The sequence below is a fragment of the Eptatretus burgeri genome, chromosome 16 (genome assembly GCF_056783735.1).
Source record: "Eptatretus burgeri isolate ZD-2024b chromosome 16, Ebu_testis_v1, whole genome shotgun sequence".
NCBI classification, from domain to species: domain Eukaryota; kingdom Metazoa; phylum Chordata; class Myxini; order Myxiniformes; family Myxinidae; genus Eptatretus; species Eptatretus burgeri.
Window position 1 is genome coordinate 5,926,851 of NC_140976.1, and position 21,007 is coordinate 5,947,857.

The window sequence follows — 21,007 nt, forward strand, 5'->3', positions numbered from 1 at the left end:
TGGCTGAACCAAATTTCATCATTTATGGCATATAATAGGACACTCATACCAAGATACCACCTGCCAAATTGTAAGTCAATCGGGATCGGAATGGCGTTTTTAATCGCAATTTGAAAATTTTGACCCGACCCTCCTGACATTCGACGCCCGACCGCGAAGAAGGTTGTTGGTGTGACACCCCAATGGTTGGATGCAGAATTGGAAGATGCACATTTTGGATTTGGTTTGAAGTCGATATGACCATTTTAGTGGATGTTATTGCGAAAATAAGAATTTCGGGTTTTTGGTGACCTTGACCTTTGACCGAGATTCACCAAAAACGACAAGTGTATAAGTTGGACCATGGCCGACGTCTGTACCCAGTTTGGTCATGATCGCTGAAACGGTGTGGCTGCTACAGGGTAAACAGACAGACAGACACACAGAATGACACACACAACCGACCAACATAATTGCCGAAATCCGAAGGATTCCGGCAATTAACAAACAAACAAACCGAGTTGTACTCCGTTACTTCGGTGCTGGGTGATGACGTCATGTGAAATGCGATGACACCTCATATTCCTGGGAAGTAGGAATTGACATTCCTCTTCAAACTGAGTCGATCGGAGGAATCTGGGAATCACGTTACAGGTGAAGGCCATTCGGCCCATCATGCCTGTGCCATATCAACACCATAATAATTTATCAAAATAAGAAAATGTAAAATGTGGTTTGTATTTTTTCCCTCAGGGTAGGGGGGCACGTGGTTGGGTTAAAAACACACATCATCAACCACACAACCCCCCTCGACGAGATCCCCCACCAACAGCACTCCGTACACTCGTCCACAATGACCGTCATCAAAATGGAACATTTTCTCGGCCCGATACACACTCGGATATTTCACACAAACATCGTCCAATTTCTGGTGTTTGGACCGTTTGTGCAACATGAACCCGGATCGGTTTGTATCAGGACTAAAGACCCGAGACGCGTCGACTCGGCGGACTCGAGTAAAATCGGAACGTTTTGTCCGTTTGATTGGAATCGTTCCGTGAGGTAAAATGTGTGATCCACTTCCGGGTCGATGTCTCGGTAAATAATAAAGATTAATTTTAAAATCGCTGAAATAACCCACTTTATCGATCGGAAAAAGACGACATATCTACTGCGTGATTTGTTCGGTATCAAGGGAGAGATGAACGTCGAGGGTAAATATACATCCGGGTTCAAGGTCCGGGGGTCGATCCAAGATGGACATGTTTATTCATGAGCCGTTGGAGCTCGTCTGTGTGAGAGCATCAGGACCCGCACGGTACGTGTTTTAACCCCCCGCCCCCCCTCTCATGAAAATTAACATTTATTGGTGAAGTTTGATAATGAGGCCCGAGACGGACAAACAACGGATGTTCCGATATTCGAGAGAAACGGCGCAAACTGTCGAGAAGTTAAAAACTCTCCACGTCTCTCCTTTTCCTTCTCCCTCGTTCGTTTATGATGAAGATTCAATTTTTAACCGAACGGAGAAAACAAATCGAAATCTGGAAACAAACTTTGACTCACAATGTCGTGTGAAGGAGCCGCGCCCTTTGGACAGAAAACCGCTTTCACCGCGTCCACTCTCCCTCGACCCCTCCATCTCCCTCAGAGCGCCATTAACCGCTCGTCGGGCGACATTTTGTGAAAGTCCACGGACCACGGGGACAATAAAACGATGTCTGTTTCATACAAAATGTCCTTTTCATGATCCCATTGGACACGAATCGACTTCCCTCCTCTTATTCGATACTTTCACATTTAACAAACATGTTTATTCACATCGCACAAAGCAATCCGACAAAGATTCACCTTTTCAATGCACACACCTATTATACTGTACTATTTATGGTCCACACACCTATTATACTGTACTATTTATGGTCCACACACCTATTATACTGTACTATTTATGGTCCACACACCTATTATACTGTACTATTTATGGTCCACACACCTATTATACTGTACTATTTATGGTCCACACACCTATTATACTGTACTATTTATGGTCCACACACCTATTATACTGTACTATTTATGGTCCACACACCTATTATACCCTACTATTTATGGTCCACACACCTATTATACTGTACTATTTATGGTCCACACACCTATTATACTGTACTATTTATGGTCCACACACCTATTATACTGTACTATTTATGGTCCACACACCTATTATACTGTACTATTTATGGTCCACACACCCATTATACTGTACTATTTATGGTCCACACACCTATTATACTGTACTATTTATGGTCCACACACCTATTATACTGTACTATTTATGGTCCACACACCTATTATACTGTACTATTTATGGTCCACACACCTATTATACTGTATTATTTATGGTCTACACACCTATTATACTGTACTATTTATGGTCCACACACCTATTATACTGTACTATTTATGGTCCACACACCCATTATACTGTACTATTTATGGTCCACACACCTATTATACTGTACTATTTATGGTCCACACACCTATTATACTGTACTATTTATGGTCCACACACCTATTATACTGTACTATTTATGGTCCACACACCTATTATACTGTACTATTTATGGTCCACACACCTATTATACTGTATTATTTATGGTCTACACACCTATTATACTGTACTATGTATGGTCCACACACCTATTATACTGTACTATTTATGGTCCACACACCTATTATACTGTATTATTTGTGGTCCACACACATATTACCACAGATGCCAACCCTCCCGATTTCATCGGGAGGCTTCCGAAAATTCACCCAAACTCCCGCCCTTACGATCACTATCCTTATCCTCCCGAAATTTTGATATTTTTGCACTGTTCACTTATCACTTCGAAGTTACCGAAGTAATCGACTTCGAAGTTACCGATGCTTCAAGCCCTCGATGTTGATTACGAAATGGCAGAAAAGAAGCTTACGAAGACCAAGAAATGGTCTCAGAAGTACAAGACCGAATACAGTCTCCAATACCCGTGTATTCAAAAGTCTGAAAGAGGAATTCATCATGCGTATTGTACAGTATGCAGCGTTGATATTTCAGTTGAGCACGGAGGTCGCGATGATATTCGGAAGCACGTTGGAAGCAAACGGCACACAGACATTGCAAAGGAGAGATCTTCGAGCACGAGTACCGGTACACTTCTGAATTATTTCACCAAACAAGGGACAAGCGAGGAAGAGGATGTTACCCGAGCGGAACTTCTCTTTAGTGGATTTATTGTGGAACATAACTTGCCCATATCAGTCTCAGATCATGCTGGACCTCTATTTCAAAAGATGTTTCCAGATTCAAAAATTGCTTCAAAGTATGGATGTGCAAGAACAAAAACTTCAGCAATAATTGGTGAGTTGTCAAATGTTACTGCTTCATCTATTGCCGATATTGCTAGACTAGCTCCATTTAGCCTAGCTACAGACGGTAGCAATGACAGTGGTGAGGCCCAGCTATATCCTGTCCTGATTTCGTACTATGACAACAGTGCTGGGATTGTGAAGCAAGGTTTGCTAAGTTCGCCTGCGTGCAAACAAGATTCCACTGGAGAAAACATTTTCAAACTGCTTGATCATGAGTTCAGTGACAGGAAAATTCCGTGGGGAAATTGTGTTTCCTTTTGTGCTGATAATGCCTCTGTCATGGTGGGCAAGCACAAAGGAGTCGCTGCTTATATCCACAAACAAAATCCAGAGTGCTACATCATGGGATGCCCTTGCCATATGATGCACAATACGGCCAAGAAGGCGGCTCAGGCCTTACCCATTGAATTAGATGACTTTCTCATCGATATTTACTACTACTTGGACAAAAGTAGTAAACGCGTCAAAGGAGTGAAAGCACTGCAAGAACTCTGTGATGCCCCGACACACAAGATTCTGAAGCATGTCGCAACAAGGTGGCTGTCCCTTGGTCAGTGCCTAGACAGGCTGATTGAACAGTGGGAGCCACTTCGCCTCTTCTTCAAAGAAGAAGTACGAAGAAAAATGCAACCAACTGTAGCCAAGACTCTAACAACGAGCAAGAAGGACGGCACTGTATCTACTGCCAGTACTGGCACTGCAGGATCAAGCACTAGTGGAGCAGCATTCACCACTACCACTGCAGTATCTGCTGCGAAGAAGACAGCAGGGACAGCACCAAAACCAATGCTGAGAGCAGGTAGCATCACCGGCCATTCATCACGTTCATCTACAAAGCAGATCCCTTCAGAGTCGAGAAAGACTGTGATAGTCCCATCTACAGGCAAAGAAGGACCCAAGTTAAGTTCTGCTTTTGCCAAATCACTTGATAGAAGCTCAGCAAAACCTTCGAATCAGAGGTCTTCTTCCTTGGCTGCACCTACCTCAAGCTCTCTCCTCAAACGTAAAATTGGATCTGGTACTACGAGTCTGACCTCTTCTGCTGGCAGTAAACGCAAGTGTGATCGCCCTGCGGCTAAGTGTACTACGAGTTCTACAACTAAAAGCGCATCTTCCTCAAACACTGTGCAGGAATCTAGAGAAAAACGTGTCAACAGGATGTTCTTGTCTCCACAAACAAAACTCTATTGTTTCTTCCTTCGATATGCTAACAAGCTTTTTGAGAAGGGGAATCTTCTGCTCCAAAGAGACGAACCCTGTATTCATCTCCTGCACGGAGAATTGAATGGTCTTCTGAAAGATATCTTCGTACGGTTTTTGAAACCATCGGTGTCATCGGTTGCTCTGGTAAATGTACCCTTCTCTGACAGACATCATCAGAAGAATGATGAGGACCTCATGATTGGGAACGATGCCAAACTGTATATAAGGGAACAAAGGAGTCTCAAGAAATCCACCTTCACTCTGAGTGAGTCAGACATCCAAGGTTTCTTCAGTGCAGTTCGCTCATATTATGTGAAAGCCTGCAATTACATCTTCAAAACCTGGCCGCTAGATGATGAATTAGCCAAGCATGCTCAGGTGCTGGATGTTAAGCTACACCAAGAAGTGGGGTTTGACTGTGTGGAGTTTTTCATCAAGAAATTCCCCTGTCTGTTCAGTGGCGGTGATAGTGACATAGACATTCTTGAGAGTGAATTCGCTCACGACCAGGCACACGCCTCCATAGCTACAATTGCTACTGAGACAGTGAGAGTGGATGAGCAGTGGCATCGGGTTTCACAGCTCACAGATCCCTGCACTGGTGCCAAGAAGTATCCTAATTTGAGCAAAGTGATGAAGGGAATCTTGGTCATTCCTCATTCGAACGCATCATGTGAGCGGGCACTCAGTCTTGTACGGAAGAATCAAACTGAATTTCGTCCCAATTTGAGTGTCAAAACCCTGGAAGCTCTCTTAATTGAAAAACTAGCTCATAGCACCCCTTGCTACCAGAGAGAATACAGCAAAGACATAATCAGAAGGGCTAAAAGAGCCACACAGCTGTCACTCAGCAAAGCTGCCATGGAAAAAGCAAGCAGCAGTAGTACCAGCCAGTAAGGTAAGAAAAATATTGCTTCTTTTGTGCTTTTTGTTAATCTTTGATTGTCCCCTAACTTACTAATATTAACATACATGTAACATTAAAAAGTGCACAATTTTCCCCTTTTTTTGTTCAAAAAGTGGGAATTCTTAACATGTTAAATGCTCCAAAATAGGGCTCAGAGGGCACTAGAGAGCGTCTGGAACCCCAGAGCTTCCAGGGCCCTAAGGCGGGCCCTGGACCCCGCCGCAAGGGTCGAGCGCTCCGCGCTCGAGATGTGCGCTTAGCGCACATTATTTGGTATCGGTTGCAAATCCTCCCTAATTCTGATTTCCAAAAGTTGGCATCTCTGTATTACGAGTTTTACTAGAAGAGAGTTTGTTGGCGGACCTTGAGCACCCTGCGGAAATATGGTGAGGACAAATCACAGAGAAGAAACGTCATAACATTAACAGTTGGACTTTTCAGACAAGGAATGAAAGAAAGGTCGAAATGAGAGCAGTCTGTTGAAAGAGAAAAAGGGTCGTGAATTATAAGACGAATTATTATTAAAATCATAAGTTTGTTAATGAAATAAGAGCGAGAGATGAACCTTCAGAGTTTAGGCTTTATTCCATTTGATTGGAGCCGCTTCTGTGGACACACCAGGAAATACAGGTTCAGCTAGGAGTACATAAGCAGAAACGTATACATGTGCAGTTAACCATTGCAGACTAATCCGCGTAAGCACGGAGTTCGATATAATCTCCATTCTCACCAGTCAATGAGCACCTTCAGTTAACGAGCATCAAGTGGACAGCCGATGTCAATAGCAATGCCCCGGGGACAATCACCCGTGCCGCAGAGAGACCTCCCCTTATACGCGAGACGCACAACATGTGATCCCGCGTCATGTCCCTTGATTCACGTTAATTCACCACATTCTCCTCACCTTTAAAATGTAACTAGGGGCCCATCTTACACACCATGATTGCTTTAGCACTATCGGAGTATACATTTCAAGCAACGCGGACTAATTGATCTACAGAAGCATACATGCCAAGCAGTGATTATTTTGAGTTGTAGGAGCATGGAAATGAGCATCGATATATGATATAATGGGCATATAGGAGCATGAGCAGCGAGAATGCCGATAATCCCCTTTACAGATTGAGTCGTCGAGGGGGCCTTATTCGTCGACCTCTCCGGGAGTAAACGGCAGTTTCACTTGAGGGAGACTCCCGATCCTCTTGGTGAGCCTCGACTTGTGCCGGGGATGACTCCTCGATCGCTCTCGGGGGGAACACGGCAGCCCCGTCGCCTGGCGGAGTTCCTGGGGGGGAAATGTCAGAAGGAGGAGAGCCAGGAGGTGGTGTACCGGCGGGAGGAGTACCTGAGGGAGCCAGATGGCGAACCGACACAGTGGTCTCCCTGCCATCCGGGAGCCTGACATGAGCATACTCTGGATTAGTGTCAATGAGTTCGACCCCCTCCACCAGCGGTTCATACTTGCTTTGTCGTACCGGGCGTTTCATGAACACTGTACCGGGGTGGGTCAGCCAGTTGGGCACCGTTTGACTGTCAACATAACGTCGTTGGTGAGTAAACATACGTTCGTGAGGAGTGGCATTTGTGGACGTGCAGAGCAAAGAGCGTATGGAATTCATTGCGTCAGGAAGAGCAACCTCCCATCGCTCGGGGCCCAGTCCTCTCGATTTCAGCGCCAGAGTTACGGCTTTCCAAATAACTCCATTATACCTTTCCACCTGCCCGTTTCCCTGTGGGTTGTAACCCGTCGTTCGACTAGTTGCTATGCCGTGCTCTAATAGGAATTGTTTTAGCCCGGCCGACATGAAACACGGCCCTCTGTCTGAATGTATGTACGAAGGTCTCCCAAACATAGCGAAGACGTCAGAGAGACATTTTACGACAGTGCCCGAGGTCATATCCGAGCACGGAAACGCGAAAGGGAACCTTGAATATTCATCAACAACGGTGAATATGTATCTGTTGTCTGTCTCGGTGGGCAGGGGCCCTTTGAAGTCGATGTTTAGTCTCTCGAAGGGGGAAGTAGCCTTGATCAGTCTGCCAGATGCCGCGCCAAAGAATCTGGGTTTTAGTTCAGCACAAACAGGGCATGAAGCATTCATTTGTTTAATATCTTCAACAGAATAGGGAAGATTTTGTCTGCGTACGAAATGTGCCATCCTGGTTACCCCTGGGTGGCAGAGAGACACATGGAGGTCTTGCAAAGCCTGACTGATTGTTGCCGAACTGTAGACCCGGGAGAAGGTATCTGCAGCAGGGTTTTCCTTCCCGGGCCGGTAAACAATGTCGTACCTGTAGCAGGCTAGGTCTATCCGCCATCTCATAATTTTTTCATTCTTAATTTTCCCGTTATTTTTCCCATCAAACATGAAAGCCACGGATCGTTGGTCCGTAACGAGCGTGAAGTGGTTTCCCAGTAAATAATGTCTCCATTTACGCAGCGCTTCGACGATGGCGTACGCCTCCTTCTCTATTGCCGAGTGTCTCTGCTCGCTTCTAGAGAGAGTTCTCGAGAAGAAAGCGACCGGCCGCCCAGACTGATTAAGTGTTGCAGCTATGGCGTGATTTGAAGCGTCGGTCTCCACCACGAAGGGCACCGAGCTGTCGATCGATAAAACCACGGACTTACTGATATCATCCTTGAGATCGTGGAAAGCTTTCACGACAGCGGCATCTGGTGGAAAGTTTTTGCAATGCACTAGGGGATGTATTTTCTCGGAGTATTGCGAAATCCATCTTGCATAGTAAGCGAACATCCCGATCACCCGGCGCATTGTCTGCAAGTCCTGAGGTGGTGGAAGCTCACGGAGCGGGCGCAATCGCTCAGGATCAGGCTTAATTGTGCCGTCAGCTATCGTGTAGCCGAGAAGGTCAATTGACCTTGCCGAGAATACGCATTTCTCGTAGTTGAGAGTCAGATTATATTTTCCAGCAATGCTCAAGAATCTGTCCAGATTCCTATCATGTTCCCTCTGATCCCTACCGCACACTGTGACATTATCCACGTAAACAAAAGTGTCTTCGAGGTTTTCATCTGAGATGATGTCGTCCATAACCCGTTGGAAGCAAGCTACTCCATTCGTGACACCGAATGGTATCCTTCTGAACTGGTAGAGGCGCCGCCCTGCCTGGAATGCAGTGTACGGTTTGTCTTCCTCTCGGATGGGAATTTGATGATAGGCGCTTCGCAAGTCGATGGTACTGAATACCTTATAATTGGCCACGCGTTCGACCATCTCATCTATGCGCGGCAGGGGGTAGGCGTCGAGTTGGGTGAAGCGATTGACCGTTTGGGAATAATCGACAACCATCCGTTTCTTATGGTTCTGACTGCTGGTTACTAACACCTGTGCGCGCCATGGCGAATCGCTCGGTTCTATAATTCCCTCCTCCAGTAATCGCTTGGTTTCTGAAGTGATGAAATTCATGTCAGCAGTGGTATATCGCCGCGATTTGATCGCTATCGGTTTGCAGACCGGCGACAAGTTAGCGAACAGCTGGGGGGACGTCACCTCCGCAGTGGTCAGCGCATTTAAAATTAGACGAGGCTTGCTTCCTCCAAAGGGTATTTCGATGCTCGTGTGCTGCTTGAGGACATTATGACCCAGAATTACGTCTGCGCACAAATCACGAAGCACCAGCACCTTTACATCCCGATGCGTGTACCCTTTTACGTCCAATTCAACATTGCAGTACCCTCGTACGCGGGATTGTAGTGAGGTGGCGGCCATGCATACCGTATTGTCAGTCGGGTGGATTACCCATTTCCTGCCCTTCACTAGCGAGCTGTTGACGAAACTTTCAGAGCTTCCGGTATCAATCAGTGCCTCAGCCATATGCCCGTTAATTCGCACGTTGATGATAGCCTTGGATAGATTCCCCGGGGAGGCTGCAGTCAATTTATTTTGCGAGTAGAGAGCCGCAAAAGTGGGTTTATTCCTCCTTAGAGTAGATTTACATACCCTGGCATAATGCCCTTTCTTGTCGCAATTCATGCATGTGGCATCTCTGGCTGGACATTTTTGACGAGGATGCCTTTTGTACCCACAAAAGAAGCATTTACCGACCGGAGCAGTTGCTGAGGAGTTTGACGAGGTCTGGGTATCCGGCTCCTCGGGTGTTTCTCCATCCCTCATGTCTGGCTGTGTCTGTGCCAGTGGGGTTCCTTGGGTTCCCATTGTAGCAGCGTTCATGAGCAGCATCGGTGTCCCAAATGACTCAGATTGCTGCTGAGCCGTATCCATCGCTCGAGCCTGATCGACTACCTTGTCAAGAGTGGGTTGCGCTTTCTCTAGTAAGCGTTGCCGTATGTGGGCTGATCTGAGTCCTTGGATGAATGCCTCCCGTGTCGCTTCCTTTCGGTGTTCCTCGGCGCTTACGGCCCGGAAGCTGCCGTCTTTTCCCAGCTGATTCAGAGCTTGCAGGAACTGATCGATTGTCTCCCCGGCTGCTTGCTTGCGTGTGTTGAGAAGATGTCGTATGTATACCTCGTTCTTGGGCTTCACGTAGAGCGCCTGCAGTACGTCAATCGCTGCTTCGTAAGTGTCACACCCCGAGAAGAGCCTGTACACGCCGGGCGAGACATGATTCACGAGAGCGGCAAATTTGTCAGCTCCCTCCGCGATGATGGTCAGATAGTGTGAGAAGGAGCAGAACCAATGTGACCATTTCATTTCTGCGTCAGTCGTGTTTGGGTCTGCGTCGAACCTCTCTGGTTTGTAGATCTTGTCCATCTTTGGTTGAGAGAGCCGAGAAAATCAAATGGAATAAATTGAAATAAGAGCGAGAGATGAACCTTCAGAGTTTAGGCTTTATTCCATTTGATTGGAGCCGCTTCTGTGGACACACCAGGAAATACAGGTTCAGCTAGGAGTACATAAGCAGAAACGTATACATGTGCAGTTAACCATTGCAGACTAATCCGCGTAAGCACGGAGTTCGATATAATCTCCATTCTCACCAGTCAATGAGCACCTTCAGTTAACGAGCATCAAGTGGACAGCCGATGTCAATAGCAATGCCCCGGGGACAATCACCCGTGCCGCAGAGAGACCTCCCCTTATACGCGAGACGCACAACATGTGATCCCGCGTCATGTCCCTTGATTCACGTTAATTCACCACAGTTAAACTTTTGGAATCTGTCTTTCCATCCTGATAAATCTCACATTCTCACCACGTCTCTCTGAACGGACCATCTGGACCCCCCCCTCTCCTCGCACCCCCCAATCCACTTTCTCAACAATCCCCTCGAAGAAGTCCTTTCATTAAATCTTTTCAGTCTCACTGTCTGCCATGATCTTTCCTGGGAAAGCATATCTCCAAACTGGCCTCCAAAGCCAGTCACCGACTGGACATCCTACATCGTACTAAGTCCTTCCCTGGCACATCTGAGCTTCTGACCACTTCCAAAGCTTTCATCCACATCCTGATGGAATACTGCTCTCCCCTTTTGGGGTGGTACTCCAGCCTCACACATAGTTTGACCATGCTGTGGAAACCAAGGCTTTTCGTATCATTGACATCTCCCACGATGAAGCCGAGTCTTTGGATATCTCACTCTCACCGCAGACAGGTCGGTGTTCTTTCTATCTTCTGCCGTCTCCTCTCCGGCCTTGCTCCACCCCCTCCCAATCCCCCCCCCCCGCTCTTTCTATGCTCTGTCTCCCCTATAATTCCACAGGGCATTCAAGGTCCACCAAAAACCCCTTGTGGTGGAACTGCCAAATCAAGAATCACTGCTCACCTTCACTCTTTCATTCCTCTTTTTTTCTCCCCCACCTCTGGAACATGCTCAAATCCTCTCTTCAATTCCACTCCTCCCACCAGGTCTTCAAACAAGCTTCTCACCACCATCTCATGTCTTCCCCCATCCAAAATCTTTATCTTTTCTACCCCTGTTAATCCACCCCAAACCCACCTCCTTCAAATTCCGTTTTCCTTCATGAAAGTCCCTGTTGTACCATCTTGATTACACCGTGTCCCCCACCCCATCCCCCCCTTCTACAGATCCCCCAATGTCTGTTCCTGACTATTTTGTGCTTCCCTCTCCCACCCATCTTGTCTCCTGCCTTGTTATATGTTCTGTGTGTTCGCTCTCACACAAGCCTCGACATGCTATATAAACAAACTCAAATGAGCTGCGTTCCTCGTCTTCTTAATGATGACGTCATAAAAACGAATATGACGTCATTGTGATGTATCAGGTTTGCGAAGAATTATCTGTGCTAATGCCCGACTTGATTCCCGCAAACAAAACTCAAACAGCTTGCCTAGTTTCGGAGATAATGGTATAGGCGATTTCCATTAGCAGCAATATTATGACATTAACTTTTTTTCTCAGAAGAATTTCCAAAATCGGAGATGGTTACTGCCTGCGCGTGGGCTTTCTGCATATACATGGCAAGTTTCACGAAGATCCGATGAAAACTCTGGGTTGTGAAACAAAAAATGTCAAAAAATAGGAATGACATCATAAAAATTGATATGATGTCATAGTGATGTATCATATGTGCGGTAATTCATCTCTGCTAATGCCCTGTTCGATTCCCGCAAACAGAATTCAAAAAGCTTGCCAAGTTTCGGAGATAATTTTTTCGGCGATTCCCATTAGTGGAGATATTTTGACGTCATAACTTTTTTTCTCGGAGGAATTTTCAAAATCGGAGATGGTTTCTGTCTGCGCAGGGTATTTTTACATTTACCTGTTTATGCCAAGTTTCAGGAAGTTTCGATGAAAACTGCGGCTGTGAAACAAAAAAGTCCACAAGAAGAAGATGAAGAACAGCAACTTGAGTAAGACTTCGAGATCCTCCACGAGGATCTAAAAAAAAAAAAAATCACCTGTGGGCCCGTTGGTCCATTGGACCAAATTTTCATTGTTTTTCGTGACCTTGTAGCATCCCTGCCTATTGTACTGCTTGAGCATTAATTAACTTCCCTATCACCAAGCCCATATGTGCTTGGGCCAGGGTGGGGTGGGCTAGGTTTGATTTGTATGTTCATTATTATTGCCAAATTGCACTAATATTATTATGGTTGTAAATATTTTTTTATTATTAATGAATATATGCTTTGTTTCACACAGCCTGGTGTTGGCTTTGTGGTTAAGGTGGTGGCTTGGGATCCTCGGGGTCCTGAGTTCAAGCCCCATTGGCCGCTGATTTAACATCAGGGGTGTTGACTCAGCCTGTCATGACTCAGCCTGTCATCCTTCCGAGGTCTGCGAAATGAGCACCGGGATACTGGTAATTATCCCTGCATATCGAAGGTGACTAAAGGGTTGGTGTCAGGAAGGGCATCCTGCAGTAAAAACATTGCGCAAGAAAAGGTACCATGATTGGAGCCCGAAAAAAGCTGACCCCTGCTCAGGGGAAAAAAAGGCTTTAAAATGATGTGCTTTGTTCCATTGTTATCCTTGTTTTTGTTTTTTATTTGTAATTAGAATGTCATGCCATGGAAGGACTTGTTAAGCTGATCTTTGCACCTTAACATGGCGTGCGGTTAAAACGTGGGAATTATTCCGGGTTCTTTGTAGTTAGTTAGCCTAATCAACTCGGGAGATCATGACGATCATTTTGGTGTATCACAAACCGCATCAGAACGCTCCAGTAGAACTCCACAACACACACACACATACGCACACGCACACACACCTCATTTATAGTAGATATGGCTGAAATGACCATTTGTTTTTCTCGGCAGAAGCTTCAGGTAAATGAGATGAAGAAATAATAAATTTGTCCGTGGTGTGCATTTTATTAAATAGTTTCAGGCTGTTTGCTATATAATACATTTACTTATTACATACTTTACATTCCGTGATGCTTTGAACTGAAATGTACGCAACGCGTGCTTTGAAAAAAGAGGTGCACCAGTTTCTGATTTGTTAATCACAGTATACTCGCAGAGTACCCGCACTATGGGCGATCTTGTTCCCAGCATGCAACACGTTCTTCTGATGCATACCTTTATTTGGGCGGTGTATAGGCAGCTGACAGCTCTGTGAAGGCAAGGAAAAAAAACCCGCATTACGTGTATGAAGCAAAAACACAGGTCGACTGTTTATAATTCAAACCACCTTCACCACACTGGAAAGGGTGGGGATAGGAATAGTGGATTGTAAATGGTGGAGACTTGTAATACTCTCCCCCATCTGGAGGAGGCGCTGCACGATACACATTTACATCGAGAATTTGCGTCCCTCCCCAAACCCACAGGACCACCAGCAAAGAAAAAAGCACCACACCCTTTACTATTTATTTTCCTCCAAAGATGTGTTCCAAGATGAATTAATTGGGGTCATGCTGATCCCATGCAGCAAGTCTGGATGTAATCAGCCCAGAACTGTAGGGGAGCAGCGTTAAATTCACGGGCTCGTGATTATTCTGCATATTTGTGCACAAATGTTTGTTTTTAAAAACTTTATCTCGCACTGTCATTCAAAATTTTATCTCGGGGGCCCAGAGACCCCTTTTGCCCGAGGGCCCCGAATACTGTCTGTCTTGTCATATACACATGCATGCATACATACATGCATACAAACATACATTTGCTCCATTTTACATGTGTATATATATATATATATATATATATATATATATATATATATATATATATATATATATATATATATATATATATATATATATATATATATATATATATATATATATGCCTGGTGTTGGCACAGTGGTTAGGGCAGCGGCTTGGGATCCAAAAGGTCCTGAGTTCAAGCCCTGTTGAGCCACTGAATTAATACACCAGGGGGTTGACTCAGCCTGCCATCCTTCCGAGGTCGGCGAAATGAGTACCAGTTTACTGGGCCGGTGTATACCCCGGTTAAAATTGGTGTACCATATCCCTGTGTCGTAAGAGGCGACCAGGGTTGCGTCAGGAAGGGCATCCGGCGTAAAACATGTGCCAAATCACAATGCGGTTCATATGGATGATCCGCTGTGGCGACCCCGAACGGGAGCAGCCGAAAGAAGAAGAAGATATATATATATATATATATATATATATATATATATATATATATATATATATATATATATATATATATAATGTTTTTAAAGAAGAAGAAGAATATGCTTCCAATGTAAAGTAAAAAAGTTAGAGCACACCCGGTCTCGGGCAACTCTTCGCCGCCTTTGCAGTCGGCTTCCTTCAGGCGCAATCGCTTTTTTTGCTCAAATTAGCAGAGTCTATCTAGTTTTTTACTTTTCGTTGGAAGCACCACCTTCTTTACAAATGCGTAATCCCAACCACCCCAATTTGTATATATTTATTTAAAGAAATAATGTTACGGATTTGGAAGCCCACTGCACACAGACAGAGTCCCCGTCGTTCAGTTATCTCGATAAGTATATGTGGATAGTTAGATCCCGTCCCAATGTTTAATGGGTGATTAAGTGTGTGTGCACTGTGAGTTATTTTCTTCGCTCAAGAATTTTTATCCACAAAAATAACAACAACACTCTGGACCATTCCCCACACGATGGCGTGCTGAACACGCATGAGGGCGGAGTTCCCTTGGTCACCGAAGTTCTGACTCCACGCTTAGGCCAATCAGAAGGGTGCGAACACGTTTGCCGCCTTTCAGCCAATGGGCGCAGAGCGAGCTCCAAGAGAAGCAGAGTCTCTTCGGGGGGCGGGGGATCGAGACACCCCGACATGCCCCCTGAGCAATCACGGAGAGACGGCCGATTTTCCCCAGCGAATGAGGGGTGCGGTGACGTCGACACGTTCCCCTCCTCCCCCCCCCTCCGACCCCGGTCGGGGAAGAGACATGGGACGGCGCGGTCGGCTCGTGGCTGGTCTCATCTTGTCGCTGGCTCTGGTCTCGTCACAGTGATCCCTCGCCTCGTCATTATTCGAGCTGGCTGGCGTACGTGGCTGAATCCTTGGTCCCTGTTATATCGGCGCGTGTTCGAGTCCCGCCACCAAACAAGATCGACGTTACCGCACGAGGTGGGCAGGTGCAAGACCAGGCTCCTCCCTCAGCTCATCTTCCCTCCCAAGATGTAGGGCACAATAAATTGCAACCAGCCCCAGTGTGTGTGTGTGTGTGTGTGTGTGTGTGTGTGTGTGTGTGTGTGTGTGTGTGTGTGTGTGTGTGTGTGTGTGTGTGTGTGTGTGTGTGTGTGTGTGTGTGTGTGTGTGTGTGTGTGTGTGTGTGGCGGCAGTCCGATAGTATGTCGCCCTTGTACATTGACTGCATATTCGGTTCTAACTCTGCTCTTTGTGTGCTCCCTTCCCCGATTATTGTTCATAAATAAATCCTCTTGTTAAATGTACCTGCTCGTTGCTGTCATTTCTTTCATTGGTTTTTAGCACTGTGCATATTGGAAATTAGGGAGGCCTTGTTGCTGTAATTTTTTTTTTTGTATACCTTGTCGAGGCTCGTATGAGAGCTAACTAAATTGTTCATTTGGACCGACGGATCTTGGTAATCCCCGCTCGGTTTACACCTGAATCGGGCTCGGTAAACGGCCCGTTCCGCCCGAGGTCCGTCGAGGGTGTGGTTTTCCACGGAAGTTAGATGACGTGGGTACTTAGGTATATTGAAATTGGGCAATTAACCCTACCCCACGCCATCAAAATATTGGCGTCCACGGTCCGCTAAGGAACCCGTTGACTTCGGAGTTCTCCGGCGTGACGACCTTCTATTCCGGGTGTTTCTTGGGAGACGGCCCTTTTGCTCCGTCTCGCGGTCGCTCCTCGCCACCGACCCCCGGCCCACAACAATAAAAAGATAATGTCTATCCTTTTGTCCTATTTCCTATCTTGGTCTCAGCACTTTGTGCATCACCATCATCAAACTCTATACATATGAATCATTACCAAGCTCTTACAATCCCATTCACATCATCTACATTTACCCACACTCCGTTTATTCGGTTCAGCCGAGTCGCAGGTAAATGTTGTCAAAGCGTTCTCCATGCTGGATGCCATGACATGACATAATTCTGTTGGGCAACATATCAAGCCATACTGTTATGGGGTGGTTGTGGTTGTTCTCTCCAATTATCTTGTTCATCACAAGATTGTTGGGTTTTTTTTGTTTGTTTTTGTCCTCCCATCCTCTCAATGCCATCCCATCCGAGTATATAAACTAATTGTTTAAATTCCCTCACTCGCTTGCAAATTGAATCCTGCGATATTAAACTGATTTATAATTGTCAACATTTCTCAACTTGGTTTTCCATCCACTTTAAATGTGTAATGTTTCAATTCTGAGATGATCCATTCCAATGGAGGATAACTAGTTAAACCTGCAATCAACAAGTACCGCTACTCATTTGTGTTTGTGATCTCCCACCTTGTGTTGTTTTGTCGACTTGTGATTAACTAACTCGTGATGTTTAATATTTTCCAGATCTCTTCTTATTGAGAACATTTCCAGATCTCATATGAGCTCTTTGTGAGAGATTGAGAAACCATAAACTGAAGACAATGAAGATGTCCAAGCTGATGAAGAGATTGTTTATTCAAGATGTTCTCGTGATGCACTTGTTTGGTTTGTTTTTAATCGATGCTGGTGAGTCCTGAAGTTCTGAATCGTCATCAATGTCAATGCAATTATTATTATCCTCATCTGTGACGGTGAAATGTTTGATTTGATCCTAATAATTATTTTCCTTTCCAAAACAAAATGTCGTCTTGACTACCTCCACCACCGAAGGTGAAGGAGGTGATGTTTTCACCCCCTTTTTGTCTGTTTGTTTGTTACTTGCAAAATCGAAGATTTGCAATCTTCGATTTGTTAGTTTGTTTGTTAGTCGATTTTGTAATTCTGTCTGTCTGTTTGTCTGTTTCTCTTTCTGTCTGTTTGTCGCCTGCAGGTCACAATTTTAAACCGATCTTCACGAAACGTCACCACATGGTAGAGTTTGTCATAAGGAAGAATCCTGTTGCTTTTGAGGTCAAAAGGTCAACAACTTCGGTGTGATTTCTAAAATCTTTAAATTTCATCTGATTCACTTGGATTTGAAGAGGATTTATATTTCACGTCACTGAAATTAAGCAGCCAATTATTTTTGAGGTCAACATGGACCAAAGGTCAACAACTAGGGTGGTATTTCTAAAATACTCAATTTTCATCCGATTGACTTGAAATTTGAAGAGAATGTGTATTTCATAAAAAGAAAACCACAAAGCTTTTCGTTGTGCTCTCTTCAGGTGGAATTCGCACAAAGTGAGTGAGTAATGAAGAAGAACAGTCTAATCGACACCGATCAACAAAGTCAATTCTGATTGGACGTTCTCCACTCATCATCATCACCTCCCAATGTCGAGGTGGGAGGAGCCTGTTCAGTGTTGAGCTCTCCAATTGGAGGTTGCAGAGTCTGAGACGGAGCCACTAAGGCTGTTGTAGAATCTTCTTCATCACGATCTGTGATCATGAGACTAGTCGGTGTTCTTCTTCTTCTTTGCACAAATAAGCAAAGCGAGTGGACAAACTCTTTTTGCCAACATAACATGGGGTCCATGGAATACATAAATATCACTTCTTGTATTCGGATATGCATGAAACTTCATCCTCTACTCAATATCTTGAATGCATCCACATAATTTTCAGCACAGTTTGCATTCTCAATCAAATGCTGTCCAATAGCAGATGCACATGATGTTGGGATTGATGCTGGGACCTTCCCACAAGCACGTACCGGATGTATTCCTGTACCAATTGTGTTTTTCCTGATGGACAAAGGGAAGTGCTGTTTGATTCTGTCAGTCAGAGTCTGAGTAGTTCTGCCGACATACCGAGCATCACATCGACACTTGAACTCATAAATAATATTGCTAAGTTTTGAGGCAGGCAGAACATCCTTGTTGGCTGCAGGAATCCGACGTCGAGAGATGAAAATCACTCTTGGACGAACAGCCGGATACCTGCTTGAGAGACATCTTATGATTTGTTCTTCATATCTTTGCGACATTTTCCCTTTCCAAGGAATTTTGATGTAGATCGGGCACTTTTCAGGACCCATCTTCTGTTCATCTGTCGCAGTGAGGAATTTGTGCATAAACCTCCTGATGATATACTCAGGATATCCATTCTCACTGAGGATGCCGGCAATCTTGTCCATCTCTGTCCGAAGCTTGGAGTTGGAACATCTCCTCTCAGCTCAACTCACTAATACATTGATCAAACTGAGTCAATGTAGGACTGTACCTATTTGGTCTTCCATTTGATTTACATTGAATTAATTTTAATCCCATTTTAAATTCAATTGGATCATATATAATAAATGTCGTGGGTCAGGGTCAGGTGTCCCATCAAAGCTGGACGTCTTGGTACACGGTTACCTCTGCGAGCAGTGAAAAAGTGGCATTTCGAATTGTCTCTTATTAATTATGTAACACACCAGTACACAAAGCCCACACAAAATACACCACACACAACAAGTCCTGGTGAGGGAACGCCATCTCTGATTGCTCTTTCTCTTGTTTTGTTTGTAAAGGAAGTTCTTTTTTGTTGTAAATGTTACATATCAGCTGATCGTGTTGGGTAATCAACTCTCTGTCTCTCTGTCTCTCTGTGTCTCTGTCTCTCTGTTTCACTGTCTCTGTCCCTCTCTCTGTCCCTCTCTCTGTCCCTCTCTCTGTCTCTCTCCTCCTCCCCCTCTCCTTGTTTCAGGTGGATTGAAGGTTGTGGCTCCATCTGAAGTGGGATTTGTGTACGGTGAAAATGTATCTCTTCCCTGCACCTTCACCATGAATGAGGATTCTGGACCAATTGATCTGAGCAAGTTGGAGTTAGAATGGATCAATAGTCGCACAATCCTCACTTATAAAAATGGGGAGATTGAACCAAGTTCTTTGTACAAGGGACGAGTAATGATGAATGAACAAAATCTGAGAAATGGAGACGCGACGTTGAATCTAAACAATGTGACTCAAGTGGATATGATAACATGTATTGTTACATACAGTGGAGAAACTCGAAGGGTCACCATCGATTTGTACTGTAAGTTTTGATTCCCTCTTTTCTCACTCTGATTTATTTATGTTCCCCATTTTATTGTAATATTTTTGGGATATTTGGTAAAAAAAGAAAGTTATTTAATTGTTGAGTGTCAAGATGATATTGCTGTGTTATCTTCAATTACATGTCTATCCCTCCAAGCCCTATGTTTAATTGGTGTGGAGTTTTTGTACAATTTATAGGAATTATGATCCCAATTATTTAAGTTTATGAAAAACTCACGCATTGAGTGTCGTGATGTATGGATCAGAGCCTCCTGTTTGTGTTGTGAAATCCATATTTTCCTCTTATTATAGGGAGATGTTCAACCAACTGTGGTGCATCCCTGAAGATAATTTGTGTGCCAGCTGGGTTTTAAATGACCATCTCCTAGACAGGGCAATTATCCAGAAACTAGCGAGGTTTAACCTTTTATGAATGGATGAGATGGTGACATCTCTACTTCAACTAGAAGGGCACTCGGTAGAGCGCATACCTCCGCCATGCAATTCCTCATCCACGAGAACATATCGGGCCCAATACATTTTTTAAATATCATGCCATTTATTGTTTTTGGCCCAATCGCAGTCGGGGCCAAGTCCTATTTCGAATCTTTATAAATGATCGATCTGACTGGAAATTCCCCTTCATCTATTTGATTTGCTGATGACTCCACCTTCTGCTGTGACATCCATCATCCTTCAGACAGGCAGGCTGCAGTTTCTTCTCTCTTCAGACCTTGGAAAAAAAAATCACAAGCTGGTCAAACATTTGAAATATGCCTTTCAATCCTGACAAATCTCACATTCTCACTATCTCTCTCCGAAAAGGACCGTTTGGCAAACCCACCCATGTACTTTATCAACAATCCACTGGAGGAGGTTCGGTCATTCAAACTCCTGGGTCTCACTATCAGCCGTAATCTTTCTTGGACAAACCACATCTCAATGTTGGCCTCCAAAGCCAGCCGCTGACTGGGCGTCCTCCATCATACAAAGTCCTTCCTTGGCACACCTGAACTCGTATCCACCTTCAAGGCCATCATCCGCAGCTTGATGGAGTACTGCTCTCCCCTCTGGGCTGGCTTCCCTGCCTCACATCTTGCTCAGCTTGACGCTATGGAACCAAGGCCTTCAAGATCATTGGAATCTTCTGCGATGAAGCTGCCTATGGGCATATCGCTTTGCTATCATGTCAGTTGCCTCTCTGTCTTCTAGCACCTCCTTTCTCGCCTTGCATCATCTTGTCTTTTCATGCTTTGTTCCCCCTCTCGGTTTCTGCAGGGCACACGGTCAACCATCAACCCCCTTCTGGTGAAACTACTTAAATCCATGATCAATGCTTGTGATGTAACCAAGTTTGAATGTAATATATATATCTATATACATATTTATGTTCCACCCATGTCTTGCCTCATGCATATTTATTCTCCACCAATGTGTTGTCATCTCGGCTGGGAAGGAGGAGGAGGAGATTGGGATCATACTCTGTGCAGAGCGTTGGTGCTGCCTAAGCAGTCCCCTTGGCTAT

The 21,007-nt window shown here is 44.8% G+C and overlaps 1 protein-coding gene across 1 annotated transcript in view; it reads left to right on the forward strand.

Annotated features, from left to right (window-relative positions):
• LOC147010390 (muscle M-line assembly protein unc-89-like) overlaps positions 1-21,007 on the forward strand; it is a 182,299-nt gene that overhangs the window by 64,912 nt on the left and 96,380 nt on the right. Inside the window, exons 4-5 of the mRNA XM_085860349.1 lie at positions 16,886-17,047; positions 19,151-19,480. Coding sequence (XP_085716475.1) covers positions 16,963-17,047; positions 19,151-19,480 — 415 coding nt within the window. The 5' untranslated portion in view covers positions 16,886-16,962. The remainder of the gene's footprint in view (positions 1-16,885; positions 17,048-19,150; positions 19,481-21,007) is intronic.